Source organism: Phalacrocorax aristotelis, chromosome 1 (assembly GCF_949628215.1).
Source record: "Phalacrocorax aristotelis chromosome 1, bGulAri2.1, whole genome shotgun sequence".
Lineage (NCBI taxonomy): Eukaryota > Metazoa > Chordata > Aves > Suliformes > Phalacrocoracidae > Phalacrocorax > Phalacrocorax aristotelis.
The window spans coordinates 69,463,062-69,482,964 of NC_134276.1; the positions used below are offsets into that span (position 1 = coordinate 69,463,062).

Consider the following 19,903-nt stretch of genomic DNA (forward strand, 5'->3'; position numbering starts at 1 on the left):
CCACTATACTTCATTAACAAATGCCCAGTCTCTGATACAGTTTGATGTTCTGCCTCATGTGTATAGATTCCAGTTCGAATTGGGGATAGAGGCAACGTCATGGTAGGAAGTCACATCTAGGGACTGTGTTGGGCACAATCTGATACTAACTTCATTTTAAATAGCTTATTTTGTTATTTTATTCCCTGTATTGAGCTAGACTGAAAGCTTGCAGCTAAGTGGAAAGGGCACACAGGGGAATATTCATCAAAGATAACCTCTGGGTTGTCATGCCTGGGGAGGGTAGGGACCACTCGGGTTAGATGCTCTGCGTCTCAGCGATTACTTCTGAAGTCAGGTTCCTGCACTGAGCCCTTTCCCTGGGGAATCCTTTCCTTTCACAGGCTTGGGAGGAAGGCGAGCTCCCCTGCACTGAACTTTTGTGAAGGTCTGTGTCCTTGCCCCAACGGGAACCGTTGAAGTGCCGTATCACCCAAGTTTGGAGGGCTGTGCGCAGTAGGTACGGAAACAGCAAAGGAGGCTTCAGCTAAGAGGAATGGTTTCTCTCTTTTCCCCCAAGAAAAATTGGATTTATTTGTTGACACAAACCTGAATGAGCAGGCACATCTGAAATGTATTGGCTTATATTATGTATTCTATATGACAAACTAGATGATATGATGTAATTTTGCAAGTGATTGTAGGAAAGCAAATGAAAAGCCATTTAAAAAGGAATCTGTGGTAATACAATTGGAATGAAACTTGCTGTTACAAACGCTACTAAATAACGGCAACCTGTGTATTTTATGAAAAAAGCTTTATTTCTATAACACTTCATATATAGTGTACTACTAAGTAACAAAAATTAAAAAAAAAAAAGTCATGTTGCTGTCTTCGAGTCTGGCAGTTTCTTTACTCTCGCTGTTCTACAGGAATAGGAGGAAAGCAGGGTCATTCTGCCTGAGGGAGGAGGACTCAGCCTCGCCCAGTGCAGCCCTACAGGCACCAGCTACAGCAGGATAAATGCCATTAGTAATCATCATAGTTGACACCTGCTCCGTGCCTGAAGGTGTGTGGATTTTGTGGGCCAATTGGTGAATCTTCATCGTAGTGGTGTTGGTAGTATCCACCGTAGTATTCATTACGAGCACGCCCTAAGCTTGTCCAGTAGGAGATGTCATCTTCAAATTTCTGCCAGAAAAAAAAACCAGAAAGAAAGAGACTTGCTTTCCAAGCCTGAAACTTTACGGTGAAGAGAATGAAACAGAAGTGGTGCAAGAGGTTCCTTTTGTCTATTTCAGAAGTTGATCTCCTTTGCTTATTTGTCAAAACGAAATCTTTAGATCTAAGGGGTTTCGTGCCTTGCACCTACCTTCTCTGTGGGATTATCAGGGCCCCGAGTGCAGGAATTGTCCTGCCCAGCCCCACCTGGGACCCACCCCCACACCCTCTGCCCACTGTAAAGCGCTTAAACTGAGAGCGCCTTTGCCTGAAACATGCACTGAGCACCTTTAATATTTATATTACCTTTTCAGTGGTGGACTATGAAAAATATTTCAATGGTTTGTACTTAAAAATCTAAAGGTTGGGTTCTCCATTGCCCCGTGCCTTCAGTCACGATGTCCCTGACTGCGAAGTGGGGACTTTCGCTTTCTGCCTGTGATCTTTCACTCTCATTTTGCATGGGTAAAAACGAACGTGCAGTGCAGCCTTCTAGCTATGGAAATGCAATAAGCAGTTCAATTCTGCGCACAGCAGCAGAGGGAAAACACAAGCGTATCACAAAAGCATATCCCATACTTGCCAAGCCAAAGCCTTTCCATCTGAATGACTCTTTGGAAATATTTTTGGCTGAGATTTGAAAAAAGTTTTGCAAAATACACAACGGGTAAGTATGGCCCAAGTCCTTTGCGGGAACAAACAGTTATTTCATTGTTAAAACTGTGTCTTAATGCTCAAGAAAACCTACTAAGTGGATGCATTGTATCCCGCAACAGGCCTCATTTCGGCTTTTGAAATGCACACAGGAACTCAGGAGAAGGCATCCTACCTGTGTGGATTGTTCTTATTACTTACTACTTGGTATTTGCCCCCAGTCTTCAGTTTCTAATGCATAAAATCACCTTTCCTATTTTTCCTATTCCTACTGGGGGAGGGAGGTAGAGCCGTGCTGTTGAAGAGTCACTTTGATCTGCATAATGTCCAGGAGGATAAAAAAAAATGTATCCCTCATTATTTCAGTCCAAGCAAAGGATTATTTTTCTAATTGTTCCAGCTTTGAAAATGAGTGCATTCATCTTCTAAGCAATCCACAGAGCATGAAGGTCCAGAATGTACTCCAGCTTGCCTGTGCCAATGCAGTCTCATTAAACGTATTCATGGAGCTGACAGAAGCCAAGAATTCAACATCTATAACTATTTTTACCTCTTATTAACGCAGAAATTATTCTACATGTGGGACTGCAATGAAATGCACATTTTTGGCCCTATTTCAGCATCTATTTAGTAGGGGTTTCTGCAGAGCCGGGAACTCTTGATTCCACTCCAGTGTTTTTAGAAATTAACTGTTTAAAAAAAGAAAGGTGTCCTCCTCATTTGAAGGGAGGTTGACTGCGCATTATCAAATGGGTTTCCCTTCACATTTAGAGCCGAGGCGCAGCTGCCGGTGCTCACGATGGTCAGGAGCTGCCTGCTCACGTGTGTACATCAGGTACGTAATGTTAGTGCAATTTCATTGAGGAATGCCAGTCGCGGCCAGCTTGGTGTGGATTTCTCAGCGTGTTAAAAAGCAAATTGATTAGGTTGAGGCCGCCAAATTAATTTCCTGAAATATGATTGATTGCTTGGGGTCCGGGCGCCTATTTCTCAAAGCAACCGGTTTGTCACGCGTAAGTTCAGTAGCAGGGAAGAGCTCCACGCAAGATTTTAATGTCATTTTTCTCTATTAACAATACTGCAGAAATCTCTAACAAATACGGAGCTCGTGTTTTTGTGCAGTATTTGCTACTTTAAAAACAAAAATCAGTGCCTGCAAACAGAAACAGGGTGGCTTCCCCCTGGGTGCCCCCGCTAAAGCCCTACCCGCTCTCAAAAGCCTTACACTCACCGCCTCATCGAATCCCAGGTACAGGAACTGCTGGTACCACTGCTGTACGTCGGGCTGGCTTCTGTCCCACAGCTGGCGCCTCTGGCGTCTCAGGCTGCTTAGGAACTCCTTGGCCGCCGTTTCTTTCACCGACACCTCGGGCTTCATGGCAACGGGGGCTGAAATTAATTCCCCCCCGAAAGGCATGCCAGGAAATTTTTAGTCAGCTCGAAGCATTCTGCTTGCAGCAAGTAAGAAAATGCTTCTTGCATCACACCACCATCACCTTTGTGCTCGGCGCCGCAATGCGTGTTGCAGCAGTAACAGTAATAAACCCAGGGATTGTCAATGTAATAGGATTTCTCAGCTACCCTCATTCTCTTGGCTTTAATAAAAGCTGTTCTGAACTCAAAGACATAAGCTAAGTAAGGAATTTAACAAAATAAACCGAGACTGGAAGAGCATACGCTGTGTTGCGCTCTGAGGAGAGAACAGGAGGCTGGCCTCCGCGTGCTGCTGTTACGGGAACAGGAGCAAAGATGAGAGGTGAAGTTAACAAGCCCGAAGAAGCTGGAGAAACGCTGCCAACTTATGAGGGCGAAGGGAGGCACACGTGAAAATATAGACTTTTGAACATGTTGTGTGAAAATGTAGCTTTTAAATAATGGGTATAACTAAATGCTCTGAATGCCTGAAAATAAAAGCCCGTCAGGCTTTCATAGCACACTGCTTGGTGGATGCATGGGAATGCCTTCAACCTGCCAGACCCAGACGTGCCATCTGGCTTGCCCCACGCCTAAGGGGCTGGCGGTTTGCTGCGGCTGCTGGAGGAATTTGTGTACTTCCAAAAGGTATGGATGTGAGGACTGGCTAGCCCCCAGCCACGCATGGAAATGATAAAACGTGGTATGGTCTTTGGTCTTGCTGTGAAACAAGAAGCGTGTGTAGGGGTAGGAGGAACGTCTTGGCTTCAGAGGGTTCGTTGCAAATGAGGGAGACACCAGGAACACGGGTGCGGATGGGGATTTTTGGAGGATGCGAGGGAAGAGGCTAGGGCAGAAGGGGAAGGCGGGTGGAGATGTGAAAACCATTGAAGCAGGAGCCGGGTGGACTCGCAGGGGGAGGCAAAGGACTGCAGCAGGACGGAGATTCAAGAGGTAAAAACGATAGCTGAGTTGTCACAGGAGGAGAGGGAAACAGCAGGCTTCCCTGCAGTGATGTGCTGGAACCTGATACCTCACCGTGCGCCCGAGCTGGGTGCTATTGCTGGGAAGGGGGACAGCTGAATGAGTGTCACGTAAGTGAGCCTCGCACAAGGGGCACTGCCGCGAGGGAACCAGTACTGCGCGCTTAACCTGCTCGCTTCAGCGCGCAGCTGGGAAAGGGGAGTGAGGCAGCAATTAAGGGGCTTCGTGTTCCCTCCGTCATCAGTTCAAGGCTTTGCAGTTGTTCATGGTCTAGGCCGCATTGTCGTCATGCCCAAGAAGCCTCCCTCTGGGCGGCCCCTCTCAGCAGGGCACCTGAGCAAACAAGCCGACGCTGCTGGGGCGCAGGGAGGGCGGCTGTTGCAAGTGGTCGGTCCTACCTGCATGCAAGCACTGCAGACCGGTGAGGTAACGTGCGAGGAAAACAGCCATGGATGGGGCACACATTTTAGGGCCGGCAAGAGGTCATGGGTGATGCCGGGAAAAACCCCGTGAGAAGTTAGGCAGGCTTGCAGAAAGGGGGAGTCCCCTCTGCGGGGGTGTAAATACTTTGCCTCAGCCATAGAGCAGGCTGAGGGGAGGCAACCAAAACTTCTTGGGTGTTTCAGCCTGTCCCCCGTCTGCTGCAGTGCTGCTTATCCCCAGCCAGCTCCGTTTCCATCCTTTTCCCTCAACGAGCGAGCCATTCGGTGCATCTGCCTGCTGGGCCCTGGCCATCATCTCTCCCGTAGACAGCGCAATCTTCCAAGAAGGAAGAACACGTGGGGCCAAGAGGACAAAGGGAACAAGTCAAGGCATTGCAAGCAAGCTCGGTTTGCACGTTTTCTTCTCTGCACCTACGCCAGCAGTATTTCCATGCACTATTATTCCTTGGAAAAGCTTGTGACTTGCCAGAATAAAACAGAAACGCCACATCTGCCATGCATACACCAGAAAAGGTAGTGCACTGAGCAAAACGCAGGCGTACTGCCTGAGGCTGGGACCCCTGGTTTTCAGAGGGGGCTGCGATAAGCAGAGCCTCCAGCCTTGCCAGTACCAAGTCCCAAAGGGCCGCGCAGGCGCAGGCTCCGCGGGGCTGACGCCATATGTGCAGGAGGTTTTGGTATGAGCCGTGAGAGCGGCTGTGCGCTACCAGCTTTGAACCGGGTGTTTGTACGCTGCTCCTCTGACTGCCCTCTTTGAGCTGGAGATGGAGTGATAACACAGTGGCAGCTTTGACCGATAGCAACTGACTCAAAGCAAAAATAAGGGCAAGCGCTTTGCCCTCTTTTTACTTACCTTTGCGTTTCTGAAGCATCAGTTTAAGCTTATTTCCCCTTGAAACATCTAGGCAAGTAAAAATAAAAAACATGCATTTACTAAGAAGGAAAAAACAAGAACAAAAAAGATGGTATCTTGAAAAATGCTGGAAGTACTTTTCTCATAGGTCCAGACCATCAGGCAAAACTCTGCAGCAAGTTTCTACCAGTGCCTCCCTTTGCTCCCGTTTCCATGCTCGAGCGCAACATATGCTACAGAGAAGCTTTTGACACTCTGGCATCCTCTCCCCAGCATTTCTTGGCAAGAAAACCCTGAGACTGGCTTTCTTCGCCAATTAAACTTTAGTATTTTGCAGCGGAAGACCATGGCCGGTGCCAGTGCTGCAACACATCGTCCGGGGCGGCATGATAACCCCGGGAAACCCTTGGCACTGAGCGAAGGGGCACGTTAACAACCGGGCTGCGCCAAGGTTTTCCCTTGCTGCCTGTCCCGAAGCACATCAAAGCTGTCGTCCTGCTGGAGCCCTTTCCCAGAAGGGACCCAAGGCTTTCGCCCGTGGCCGGGCAGCGCAGCAGGAGACCCGCGAGCGCTCGGCTGCTCCGAAACGCTTTATTCGCTCGCAAACAAACTCTTTAAAAAAAAAGATGCTCTACTTGTGCAAATTTTGGAGTAGCCAAGAACGTTCACCCACGCCAGGGGAAGCCTTTTGGCCCCGGCCACGCGTGATGCCAGGGGAAGGCACTTCCCGCTGCCCAGGACGTGCCGGGTTGGGGTTCCCCAGCCCGGGCGCGGGCGCTCACTCACCGGGGGCCGCGCAGAGCAGCGGCAGGAGGAGGAGGAGGAGGAGGAAGAGGAGGGCGGCCCTCGGCAGGGTCCCTCGGGGGCACGGCGGCGGCATCGCGGCGGGGGGCGGCGCGGCGCGGCGACCCACCTGGGCGGGAGGAGACGGAGAGGATGAGGATGGAGACGCCGAAGCGAAGGGCAGGGGCGCGCGCGCCCGCCCCACGCCGCGCGCTCCCGCCCCACGCCGCGGGGAGGGGCGGGGAGGCGGCCCCGGGGGAAGGGGGGCGAGGGCACCCCGCGGCCGGCGGCGTGGGCAGTTTAACATCTCCCTACATATAAAGGCAGCTTGTGGGTTGCGTGTAACCGCAGATGCAAATGGAGGGATTGTCCTGGTGCAAAACCGAATCAGAACCAACCGAGGGTGACTTAGTTCAGGATTGGGGTTTTTTTTTTTTTCTCTTCCTTCCTCCCACCCCCCAAGTCCACGGTAAACCACAATGCGTTTTAACTGATCAGCTTTCAAAAATAATCCCGATTTCTTTTTCTACATATAGACAGGTCTAGCTTACAGTAAGGACTCAGGGACCAAAAGCCAGACTCACAAACTAAAAGCCCTTGCTCAGCAGGACCGTCACTGCAATAGTGCCTAAACTTACTCTGCTCTCTGCTTCGGGCTTCAGCTGCCCTCAGTGAACGCAGCTCCTCTCAGCTCCTTCCCCTGCAGATGCCGGAAACACCCCAGATGAAGCCCAGTGAAATCCTCGCCTGTCCTCGGACCCAAACCTCTCTCTTCCCTCACAGCAGAGACCCACGGCACTCAGGAGGCCGCTAAGGGCAGCTCACCTCCTGCTGAAGCTGTGCCAGGGTCCAGCGAGGAGCCCCGGAGGGATTTAGGAGGAGGCGAGGGTGAGCGAGGGAGAGCCGGGCTCTCTCTGTAACCTACTTGTGAGAAATCTGGCAAGCGCTGGGGCCTCGGCTCCCTCACCCAAGGATTGTTTCCAGCTTGGCTGCAGCTGAAACGTGAATACATATACACACACACAGAGTGTATACACTGTATATATTGTGATTGTATATAAATATGTACATCGAATACATATGTGTATATACACATACACGCATGTGTATGGCAAGGGAGCTGTGCAGTGGTGGGGCAGGTCCCTGTGATGAGACGTGGAGCCCGTCAGTGCTGTTTCAGGCACAGCTAATTGGGAGGGTGGGACGAGGCCCGACGGCTGGCTTTACCCTTCGCCGTAAAACGCAGAAGCAGCACCAGCACAGGCTGGTCCCTCAGCGGTTCCCCAGCCCCAGCCCGCATTGTCACTTCAGGTCACCACCCCGATTGCCCCACGCATCTCTCTCCTTGTGAAAAAAAAAAAGTACTTGGAGCTGCACCCAAAGCCCTTCGCCTGCCTCCCTCTGTCCCCAGCCGCCCTCAGGCTACCGCTCAGGCCTCTCTGCTCATCCCAGTCGAAATGGCAGCAGCAGCAGCATGAAAAAGCAATGTGGTCGCTTCAGTCAAAGCATCCCTTGCTCTCTGCAGCTTTGGGGGGGGCAGAGAGGGAGGGGGCAGCGCCTTCCAGACCCCTGCGGTGGAAGTAACCCCATAGGAGGCCAGTGTCCCAGCTCAACTCCCATGCAAGTGGGAACCAAAATTAGTTTGTCCTTTCTGTCACTGCTTCTGAGTGGCTTTTCCCTACAGCCCCATGTTTCAAGTGTCAGCAGGCTTAACACCATGTATTGGAGCAAACGCCTGTTCTTCAGAATCAATGTGCTCTTTCATGAGCTTAACGTTGACAGCCTCTTGACTAAAACCACCTGAGGTTTTTGGATAGCTAGTTGCAGAATATAGCTAACAGGGACAGGAGTGAAGCGCACATATGTAAGGCTACAGGGAACAGCCACTGATGTAGATAATTTATAAAACCAGGGCAATAACTCATGAATATTTACGGTTCACTGCTATATTGGTAATGGCAAAGGATGTTTTGTTCAGCTGATGGGTTTGTAACAAGACTTGCGTGGGAGCTGGGGCTCTGCAGAACTTCAGGTACTTGGTGCCTCTGGGCCAAAGGAATACAAAGCACAAAACCTCCTCTGGATACCAAATATATCATGATGACTCAAGAAACTGCCAAGATAAAATGCTATCTGGTGAAACCCGGAGAATGGATTGACTCACGTGCAAGGTCATTGTAGAAAATCATTGCTCTGGTGGTGGAAGAAATGACTGACAGAAGAATATAATGCTCAGGGTTAAACTGAGTGCAGTATCTTCCCAGAAGAGGTCACTTTCTCAGTTCAGGGACAGAAGTTTTTGACATAAAGTAAAGAAGTTGTGTAAAAATATAACACCATTTCTTTTCAAAGGCAGCGGTGGAAGGTGACTGGTGTTTTTCCAGTAGTAATCTTTATTTCTGTTCCAGGTTGTTCGAAGGTGGTGCAGTAAGGCACATTTTACTGCTGAGCTTGCGACTACTGCATCATTATTAGAAGCATTTACCTTCAAATGAGTATCCATGTTTATTGGCATGCCTGCAGTACCCCTTTCTGCTAGTTGCCATGTAAAAACACTGCCACTGTGCGCGCAACTGATACTGCGGTGTTTTCCTGGGTTCTCTCCATCAGCAGTGACATCACTCACTTTAAAACATCCCTTGCTTCATCATGAGGGACTTGAAGACTTGTCTTAGGGCTCGGTTTGCCTCCACTGGCACGCCAGAGCGGGGACCTCTCTGCTGGCACAGCTGCGCAGCGTCCCGAGGCGCCAGCTGAGCAAGTCTGCGCTAGTTACATCGTTTGGATAAATGTCTTTTGTCACCACTGGAGACAATGGCAGACTCTTGGTGTCGAAACTTTGTTGAAAGATGTTAATGTCATCGGCAGGACTGTTCCCCAGACAGCTCCGGGGGAAGGAGCAGTGAGCAAGGCCCCTTTCATGCACCGTGTAAAACGCTGTCAAGCCCCTTAGTGTGATGGAGGCTGCTAATCGGAGGGATGCCCACGGCAGGGTAGCAGGATGGAGCCAGCAGGTTTCGCTGCTTCCCAAGCGTTGGGGCTGGGCTATGGTCTCACAAACCTCTGTGTTGAGGCAGATATTTAGGAGCACTCCAACAGAAAGCCACTCTGAGCCTGACCTTGAGCAAGAGCGGGCAGGAGCCAGGCAAGGAGCTCACTGGGCCCGGAGAAATCCTGATCACTGAGCCAGCCAGCGTTGTCTTCGGAGCCTGCAGGACTTTGCGTATGGTTTTTTTGGGGGGTAATCAGGCAAGATTCTAGCTGATTTTTTAAACAGTTCTGCAACTTGCTGCATGTTCGGTGACTGCTCGGGCAACCACATTTCCCCTGCGTGATCTTCGAGTTTGTGTGTAGTGGTTTTAAGCCGAGAGGCTTCTAAAAATACCTAAAGTGCTGTGGGCATGTGTGACTGTATAACTGATCTGAACTAAACTGGGGAAAAATCTTGGCCCCAAAGCATGACTGAATTTTTAAGTGTCTCAATTCCTTTATTATTATTGTACATTTTGCCTAAAATTATGTACAGAGAGATTCCTGAATAGCAGATAGACATCTCTGCTTCTGCATCTCATCACAGTAGCTGTTGAGAGAACTGTGTTGTATTCATTGAAATGTAAGAGATAGTATCGGGAATGGCCATTCAAGGATATTCAGAAACGTAAAGTGCAAAAAAAATCATGCTAAAAAGATTGATCTCGGTTTCTTTCCTTGTTCCTTTATTGGGCTTCATGTTTTCAAGCATTTCAACACAATAAAGTTTTTAAATATAGTGTAGATTAAACGTTTATATAATGACAGGACTCCCAAAGCTGGATTTTCAAGGCAAAACCCACCAAATATAACAAGACTTATGACAAAATACTGAGACCTGGCATCAGCTTGCTAACTCAGCAGGCAAATAGATGTGCTGGAAATTGGCCAGGGATTGCAGGAGATGACACGTCAGCTTTCACAAAGAAGCGCCATGAAGGTTTTCACGGTTCGCTATAACAACCCATTTGATCAAGCATTGATCAGTGTTCCCAACACCCAGAAATTGATTATTTTCTGTTAATGAGGTTTTTACAAAATGTCCCAGCCGTGTTGGCCTGGTCACTAGCGTTAGGACAGAGGCACTTGGCACTCCAGATTGTTTTCTGCAGCCTGTTCCAAGAAAACTGCAGGAGTCGTGTTTTCCTTCCAAACAGAAGGAAGAACATTTAAGTCATCAGTAAGTTCCTTCCAAGACATTTTGAGTTTCATACTATTTCTTCCACTGCTCCAGAATCCTCCTGATAGTTGATAGGACCAGCCTCAAATCCCAGGTCAAACACCTCTGCTTTAGGGAAAGTTTATTAGAAGCTGGCTGTGAGTCTTGGCCTTGACACATGGTTTGGGACAGTTTTTTTCACCATTGTGTCTCACCTGGTAGCGCCATTACTTTGCTCCATCTTACTAATAAACATTAGCGTTTATATTTTCCATAGAAAATAGCTTAAAATACCATATTTCTTTTTTTTTCTCTGCTTGGCTACTGCTGATAATTTTTTTGCAGCTTCTGCCTGACCCTGCCAAATAACTAATGGTGTCTGTCAGTCTGTCCATCCTCCTGCCTTCGCTAACTGACAGTACTTTGCTGCCCTCACTACAGAATTAACCTTACTGCTCTCACGATGAGCACAGTGAGAAGCAGGTTAGTTCAGCAATGTTATCTGATCACAGCTGCTTCCTTTCCGCAGAGGGATACACAAAATTCTCTCTCTAAGGAAGCCTTCTTTTTCTCTTCCACTGCTTCCAGTATATTTTTGGATAAGCCTGGAAGTCTGTGGCAAGTCTGCAAGTCAGGTCTAACAGGAAGGGAGATGGAGAGGGACTGTAGCACATGAAAATGTATCTTTTTACCACAGCCTGATTTCATTCGAATCATTCTTTCTTTCTTTGCTGACACTCTTGGGACTCTTCTTTTTATGCTTCAAAACATTTTTTTCTGAACTCTTACTTCTGAGCTATTTTTGACTTGTTTTCATTCCCTTATTTTATTATTCATATCTAGAATGCACGTACACTTTAAGAAAAAGCCCACACCACCAAAAGAAAACCCACAAAAAACCCAACAAATGGGCTGCAACTACTCAAAGATTAGCAAATGCAAAGTCTGAAAAATCTTAATTTTAGCAATCTGGTTTTAGCATCCCTCTCCCTACACATTAGTGTTGTCTTCATGGTTTGTACACATTTTTGCTCTTCCCCCAAAATGCTGGGCTTGCTCATGGGGTAGGTCGTGCTCATTTAATAAGAAAAGCTCTCTGACCTTGTGCTACATCGTGTTGCCAGTGACCATGTGCTATTCACGGAGATCAAGCCCTTTCCTGAAGAGCGTCCCACACCACTGCCAGCTGCCCTGTGCCAGCTGCCATGTGCCGGTTTCGCCATCTTCACAGGCCCCCAACCAAATCCTTGTCACAAGATCACTATTTCCTCCCTCGTGCTTCACCAGAAAGCTGGTTTGGGGGCACAGCACCATCATGTCAGCAACTGCAAGACCAGAGGAAGTGGCGACAAGAGGAGTTTTTTGCAAGCCCAGCCACCTTCAGACACTTGGGCACCTTCATCATGGCTGGAGATGCCTCCCCTTCGCAGAACAGTGCAACATGAGTGTCTTCCTTTGTAAAAAGCCCTTCCAACATACAGTTCAGTAGGATACGAAGAGTCTGGCACAAACTGGAGGAAAGCTGGAAAGCAGGTTGTGCTTCCCAAGGCAGCTGCCTTACCCTTAAGAGCTTAAGTCGATGTGGTGGCTTGCTGCCACCAAGGTGGGGAAGTCTCCCTGCCCCCTGCTAGCTCATCCTCCCCTCTCTTACCAGCACTGGCTCTAGTACTTTTTGGAGCCAACTCAGTGTGCTAAACCAGCAGACCTGCTTTACTTTTACTGGCTTAGTTATCTTCAGGACTAGAGAGCTGTGATGATTCAGGTAGGTGGTTTGCAGGAGCTGGTGCCAAGTAAGAAGGCAGTGGGAGAGTATGGCCAGACGTAGGAATGGGGAGAAACTGGTGAAACAGAACTTCTCCTTTTTGCTGGAGGAGGGTGTTATGTCCACCCCAAAGAATAGCCTGGTGTCAGACCCATACGATGCTCAGTAAGGACTGGCCCAGGAGCAGGTCACTGGGGAGAGAGAGGTAATCTGAGTCCACACCGATCCCATCCCACCAGAGCATCCTGGTTGGATCGCTTCCTCCTGCGTTGTGTTTGAGGCTTTAACAATGCCTAACACTGGTCCCCACAGGCCAAATCAGTGTCTTCATGACCCCTTAGTTATGACTTGGATGCCTGCTAAATTTGGGCATGCTCCAGAGCAGATATCTGCCAGCATAAGGAAGTTTACTAGCAGAACAAGTTTTCTTGCTGAGGAGCAAAGGGCTTGAGACAGTGATGGGTTAGCTCTACCCAAGGTTTCCTTCCCTGTGCCTCAGTCCCCTCAGCCCCAGCAGCTTGCAGCGATGCACAACAGCCTGGGAGGCAGGGGGAGCCCTGCACATCTCCAGTGCAACCTCCCCAGCATGGACATAAGCCTCAGAGACCTGCAGGGACACAGTGCATGCCTACCGAGCACATGCTTTTAACCTACTTTTTTAATTTGTTTGAAATGGGACAAAGTGGGTGCATTTTCATGGAGAAGGAAAAGGGGCACATCCCAGCCAGCTACTGCCACCCCTGGCTCAATGCAAAGCCCCTGTTTCAAGGCCCAGGAGCTGGAACATTGCCTCAAGCCTGCCAGGTGCTTTTAGCATAAAGAAAAAAAACCTGCTTTCAAACAAAACAGCCTGCCTTCTCAGGCAGGTAGGAACTGCATGGACTGAAATTTTCAGCAACACCACCAGCCTGCCTGAGGCAGGCCCCTGGCACGGAAAACGTCTGCACAAACAGTCAAAATACGGCAAAGTCATCTGCAGCGGAGGGCAGGTGATTGCTCTCTCCTCCAGTCAAACGAGAGCCTTTGGGAGCCTTAACAACAGGCGGCGTGTCCCAGCTCGGAGCACGATTCTCAGGTTATCAGAGCAGAAACCTCACTTGTCTTCCTGACATTATCACGTGTGACCTTACACCTCTCTTGATGTGCTTTGTGGCCGCTTTCGTTGGCTCTGCTTTATATCTGTTCCTTCCAGTTTCACCAGTGCCCTGCCTAAGCCCTGCCTGTGGACGAGCCCGTGCCTCTGTTCATTTGATGTTAGATTACTTTTCTGATTTACAGTTCAGTTTGTTTCCAGGAGAATACACTTTTTGTAGCCTCTCCGTGCTGCTGCTGAGTAAGAGATCGCGACATCTTTAATCTTCCTGCATGAAACCCCACTGCACCCGGCTGTGCTTGGATGCCAGTGACTTCAAAGGGCGCGTGTGCCAACCTGGCAGTACAATGGCTGCAGGGTATGGAAATTCAAGGGGAGAATTTTTTCGCCTGTTGCGATCATTTAGGCTTCCATCCTGCAAGTATTCATGCACTCATGTATTTTTAAAATCAGCCCTACAGAATCCCATTTATCTCAGAAAGATTAAATCCCAGTCTGCTGCTGCTATGCCTGGATCTTGCAAAACACCGTTGTACAGAAACGTGGCTGTACAGAAACGTGGCTCCCCTGGAAAGGCCAGCGTTTCATCCACAGCTCTTTGCTCTCCTGGGGTTGCGCTCAGTGGGTGGCAGAGGCAAACGCTCCTGGGCTCTGATCCTAAAGCCTAGCACGGGCCCTGACCCAGCTGACAGCAGGGGCCATTAGTTCTGTCTCTGCTAATAGGGCTGCACAACTTTTGAATTGAAGGTGTCTCTCCTTCACCCAAGGAGAAGAACCTGCCTGTATTTATTCATGTAGGCAGGCCTCTGAAGTACCTGCTAGCTCCTCTAGGCATTGTCATAATTGCTCTTATGCCATGGGGGATGGCTGAAGCACAGAGGAGCTAATACACTGCCATCCATCTCCAGCATGTTGTTTCCTCGCCGTCAAAAATTCCCTGGTGGGCAAGCTAGCCCTGTTTTGGGCCAGACCAGATACACAGTTTAAGCAGAAAGCAAATTTGCTTCCAAAATGTCAGTTCTGAGGCTGCAGTTCTGCAAGGTGAGGTGAGCAATTTAATTGCTCTGTTACCAAAACCAACAAAAGAGTCTTTCACAGAATCACAGAACGGCAGGGGTTGGAAGGGACCTCTGGGCATCATCTCTTCAAACTCCCTGCTTGAGCAGGGACACCCAGAGCAGGGGGCACAGGAACGCGTCCAGGCGGGGTTTGAATGTCTCCAGGGAAGGAGACTCCACACCCTCCCTGGGCAGCCTGTGCCACTGCGCTGGCACCCGCACAGGAAAGAAGTTTTCCCTCATATTGAGGTGGAACCCTTGTCCTGTTGTTGGGCACTACTGAGAAGAGTCCGGTCCCATCCTCTTAACACCCTTTTCATCTCCTTCTTGTACAAGATCTGCCAATTTAAACCTTTCTCTCGTTCTCTCTCTTTTTTTTTTTAATAAAGATTGCCTCTTCCATGAAACTGCAGTTGATTTTTTGATTGAAAAACTATCTTCCTGGTTTAACACCTCTTCATACCCCGCACTGCGGAGCTGTAGTACTCTTCCTAAGCAAAGAACAGTGACTGTCTTTCTATTTGGTAATGTTACCACCTAATGGCCACAATGGAAAGATGCTTTCACCTGGTAATTGTTAGTAATGATGCAGCGGCTGTAAGTCTAATACATATTAGCTGAACATTAATTGGAGCTGGGGAGGCCCTGAGCAGGGTAATTGCACAGTGATGCTCTGGTGACACTGATCTCTTCTTCTCCCATGTATGTCCAGGTTAGTGTTTAGCTATACAGGAGTGAGTAAACCCTCAGACAAACCTTTGAGAACTTCTTGTGCCCTAGAGAAACAGCACGAGCATGGTGAAGACTATATGATAGTGCAGGAGAAGCCATGCAGTGGTATAAGATTATTTATTCTCACTCAAGTAATAACTGGGTTAGGAACATCTTCTTAAAGATGGTCATTTAAACTTTTTTTTTTCATGCTGATTAATACAGATGCAGGGGCAGCACACCACATACAATATAACTCTGTTGTTGATAATCACTTCTTAATCAGAGACAGTTAAGATAGGAGATATGGGGGAGCACCGATCATTCATGCTTTGAAGCATTCGGTACCCAGCGTGGGAGCACATTTTTCAGAGGCCTAGCCTGGCCCACTGCTGAACAAATTTTAGGCACCTGGACAAGAAGAATCCTGCTCTTGTGGATTCAAATGCAACACTTGCCCTTTGGCTTAACAAAGTCAATACTTTACCCTTGATGATTTAATATGAATTTTTTGTTGTGGGGCTTGAGTTGGACGTTTCATGAGAAATAGTGCTACACGAAATTAAAAAAAAAAAAAAAGCCACCCCAACACCAATATAACCAAATCTCTGAATCATTACAGAGCCACTAAATATGCCTATGGAAAAGCTTTTCCATAGTAGTAATCTTGCATGACTTATTAATTTATTTTGTGCTTAGAGCAAGCTATACTGAAATGTTTGGAGAGGAAGAAGAGAACTATGCAGCAGAGAGGGGTCTTTTTCTTTTTATCTGAAGCAAAGGAGCATATGTTGCAAGGTGTATATTTTAGGAAAGAAACCAAACCCCTGAAATCTCCACTACTGTCACCATTCCTATATGGTTCCCATCAAACCTACGGTCTCAATATGTGAAACAATCAATCAGTCTCCCCTAGCCAGGGAGAGATCTTGCTGCCCAAGGCACAGATTGATTTCCCTGCAAGCACACAGACAACTCCAGGCTGGGCTGAAAGAGAAACAAAGTAAAACAAAGGCTGACAGAATACCTTCATTTTGGTTTCATCATGGATAAATTCCACCTCCTTTTATTTCATCAGAGGTTTCTATCCCATATTCGTCTCTGGTTTCCACCATATTTTCATTTAAAACAAGCTCTCACACATAGAGAACTAAACTTATAAGTAAATAAACAGTACGGACCAGGAATATTATTCAAAGATCTAAGCCCATTCTCTGCATAGCAGTATACTGGAAAATGTATCAGCCTTTTCCCTTCCCAGACTATGTAAGCGTCTTCAGGAATAAATTATCCCAAATGATCTGAGGCTGGGTTTGTGACAAGAACAATTACAGCTATGAAACATGTATATTTTGTTTACTAATATCTGAATTCTGTGCATGGGCGATGCATGTGCAGGTAGCAAAGCAGCGTCACTTCTGGACTGCTTATAACCTAATTGGATGTGTAATAGGCTCACAGTCTAACTCCTGAGGAAAAATATCAGGCGGGTATTAACAAGCATGTGGAAGGTGTAAGACGTTTTTCTTGGACAACACCAGAACAACTTCAGAAGGACTGTCTTGGGCTATGTGGATCTTCCTTAATTTTTTTCTTGCTGAAAGTCAGTGTCTGTCACAGGTACTTTTCTTGATCCTGAAACATGGGTTTATAGGGGTGTCAGAGGATCTGAATTATGCAGGTGCTCAGCCCAGAGTGATGTCTTCTAGCCTTAAAACCAATGCATCCCTCTCAGATGTGAAAGGAAGGAAAAGACAGGCGGTATCGCAGAGTTTGTACATTTACAAATCCCCTATGAAGTTGATTGTTCCAGATTTTTACAAAAATATCAGCTGAAGCCAAATTTCCTTCAAACTAACCGTTACCATTTTCCCATCAATTGCATGGCAGTGGCCAAAGGCAATACCTGAAACAGGACGGAGGCTGATGGCAGAGCTACAAGGATCAGAGGGGCTGCAGGTAAGCAGCAGAGCAGGCAAAGGGCTGTAGTGTAACAGATCGGAAAGACCAAGGGGCAAGAACGGGACCCAGGTCTGTAAGGCCCTGACAAATTACATTTACCCCCAGAAGTCAAAGACTCGTGCATGTGCCTCCTGCTGAGGATGAAAGCTGTGCGGCAAGCCGTAAGAATATTCTGTACGAGCACAGCCTTCACAAAGCAGGATAACAAAGATGTGCATTTTCCCATCACTTCACTGAGACACAACCATCAGACTGGCTGACTGCCACAGGGACGGACTGACATAAGGGTTTACCATCCTATAACTGAAAATCCGGGCTTGATCCATGCTCTGTTAACTGTTCAGTTCCAAAGGCTTCAGCATCTTTTCTCAGTAACCACTCTTGGCGATCAATATTTTCAAAGGCTGTTGACGCAGCCTTAAAGGCATCCTGTCTGTGTCTATCATCTGAGAGTTTCTCATCTCCTTATATCCACATTAGCATTCACAGGGAATGAAGCCTTATTAAAAAAAGGCATTGAGTATGAGACCTCTAAATATTACCCACATGGATTTATTACAGAGTGTCAGCATGTTGCAACATCCAAATGAACATTTAGGAGAGGAACCCCAGAAAATATCAGATCCTACAGTTTCTTTCAGACAACCCATCTGTACATCATTAAGTCTTGCTTATAGTAAGTCAAGCCAAACACAGCATGCAAACATTTCTATATTTCAGTCTGTGCTAAATAAATGGTTTCTCCTATTGTTTTTTTAATGACAGATGCTTCCCTTTCAATCTTCATGCACTAGCGTAAGCCATTCTACTGTCACCATAAAATTCTGCTTGTGTACGTGAATGCAGGTGAATAGACTGCAATGTTGAAGCATGCGGGCAAGTGAATAGCCCCCTGTATGCCAAATTTTTTTAAAATAGTGTCTGTCCATCACCGTTCCCTGCACTTGTTAAGGGATAATGTTCTTCCACCTTACCCTTATATTAAGAACTTCCCCAAACCAGCTAGATTCCTAAAATTGCCCAGAGTCAGACTTATTTGGGAGAGCTCTCCTCTCTATTAGGCACTTGCTGGAAGCCAAGAACGGAGCTTTGCCTAAAACAAGACCTTGGGAGGTCTTGGTAAGTGTTCAGTTCAAAGAGTTTAGGAGAAGTCCATGCCCGATCTAACTGCGTACCTCCAAGGAGCAAACACAAAGCAGGCTGAACTAACCGAAGTCCCCCTGCCCAGCCTTCCAGCACAGCATTTTTCTGCACCGCTGCATTAGTCAGGGATGTGGTGAATTGCCACCTCTGGCCATGTTCAGCAGCCCAACCAGAGGGATGCTGCGGCTGGGCTGGGACACGCATGCCCTGGGGGCACTGCAGCTACAACTGCATCGCCATGCTGCTGGCAAAGTACCTTCTGCAGACCTGGCTTAAGTCCTCAGGCTATCTGGACTATAAGTCAGTAAAAAACAGTCTGGGGGCATGGGGAGGGGGGCAACTTAGCTTTTAGAAACATATTAACTGATAAACAGATTTGAGGATTAAACGTATACAGGGGCCGCTGCCTTCAGCTTTCTCTCAGAAATCACAGTGAAGCTGAGCTACTCAATTGTCAAGCTTGCTTTTGTTAAAAATACTTTCCCTTTGTTCCCCAAACACGGCATTCTTAATTGCACCTATAAATTACTTTTTTGGTCCTGTTGTGCAGCAGCATGAAAGGCACGTTTTGAAATGGAAGCTGACAAATCTACAAAAGTACATTCACCATAACGCGTCTGTGCCACAAACTGCAGCTTTCATTAAAGTAGTGCTTTTTAGTTGTTTCCTCACTGGTCAGCTGCAATAAAGAAACTATTAAGAAACAAAAAATAGCATTACCAGAGGTTCCACTACTGTTCCTCTGTGTCCACTCACTGTCCTTTACTCTTAAAATTTTTAGCCATTTCCTCCACTATGGAGTGTGCATTCACACCCCGGTGTGCACACAAACATGCGTCCACAGACAGACAAAAAGCATCCTTCCAGCAAGGAAAATATCCTGCGTGAGGCTAAAGACCACTTAAGGCTAAAACATTTCTTTATGAGACCCTGCAGTTGTTGTCAGGTCAGGACTAAGACGCCCCAACATTTGTTTCTGAAGAACGCTGACATGTTTTTGACATTCCTCCCCTTCCTCCAGCAAACAAATATTTTATCAGTTTACCTTTAAAATAATACGCTTCCTGTCTCCTTCCCAAATGCCTGGACAGAAGAAATGACTTTTCCTGCCACAGAACAAGTTTCTCTTTATTTCAGCATGTCCTGCCTCCTGCAAGAAAGGCAAGAAGTGACCAAGGCTGCAAGCGTGGGAGCCACGGGACTGCTGGGGATGCCGGGCGTGAAAGGCGCGTTTATTCTGCCTCTCCCAGATCCCAGCCCCTCGGCTGCAGGCGTCTGCTGAGCGCTCCCCGGCCCAAGTGTGGAGAATCACATTTCTGCTTAATCAGGCCAGCTGCCTGGAGAAAGATGATTGCAAGCAGATGTACCCATGTTCTCATGTGAAAGGAATTTGGGCTTTTGTGTTGGCTGTACGATGAGCGACCAGCACCCGGGAGTACTTCAGTGATCTTTAATTTTTTGCAGGTGCTGGGTGCCAGTATCTACTGGTACAGCAAAACTGAGACCCAGCATGCAGGAGAGGCATGGAGGAATGGCACACCTAGGGACAGCAGGAGGGCCAGAGGGAGAAGGCATGACCTGCAAGCTCCCCTTACTGCGGAAAATAAGTCTCTGTCTTGTAAAGACCCATACTGCTGGTAAAAGCCAGCCGTGCT

At 47.7% G+C, this 19,903-nt stretch overlaps 1 protein-coding gene across 1 annotated transcript; it reads right to left on the minus strand.

Annotated features, from left to right (window-relative positions):
- Positions 1–779: 779 nt before the first annotated feature.
- ECRG4 (ECRG4 augurin precursor) lies at positions 780–19,535 on the minus strand. The gene is made up of 5 exons (XM_075092285.1): positions 19,294–19,535; positions 6,334–6,460; positions 5,548–5,595; positions 3,086–3,243; positions 780–1,170 (listed from the first exon to the last, which is right to left on the minus strand). Exons 2-5 carry the CDS (start codon positions 6,425–6,427, stop codon positions 1,009–1,011), a joined length of 462 nt encoding a protein of 153 aa, XP_074948386.1. The 5' UTR covers positions 6,428–6,460; positions 19,294–19,535; the 3' UTR covers positions 780–1,008.
- Between the last annotated feature and the right edge of the window lie 368 nt (positions 19,536–19,903).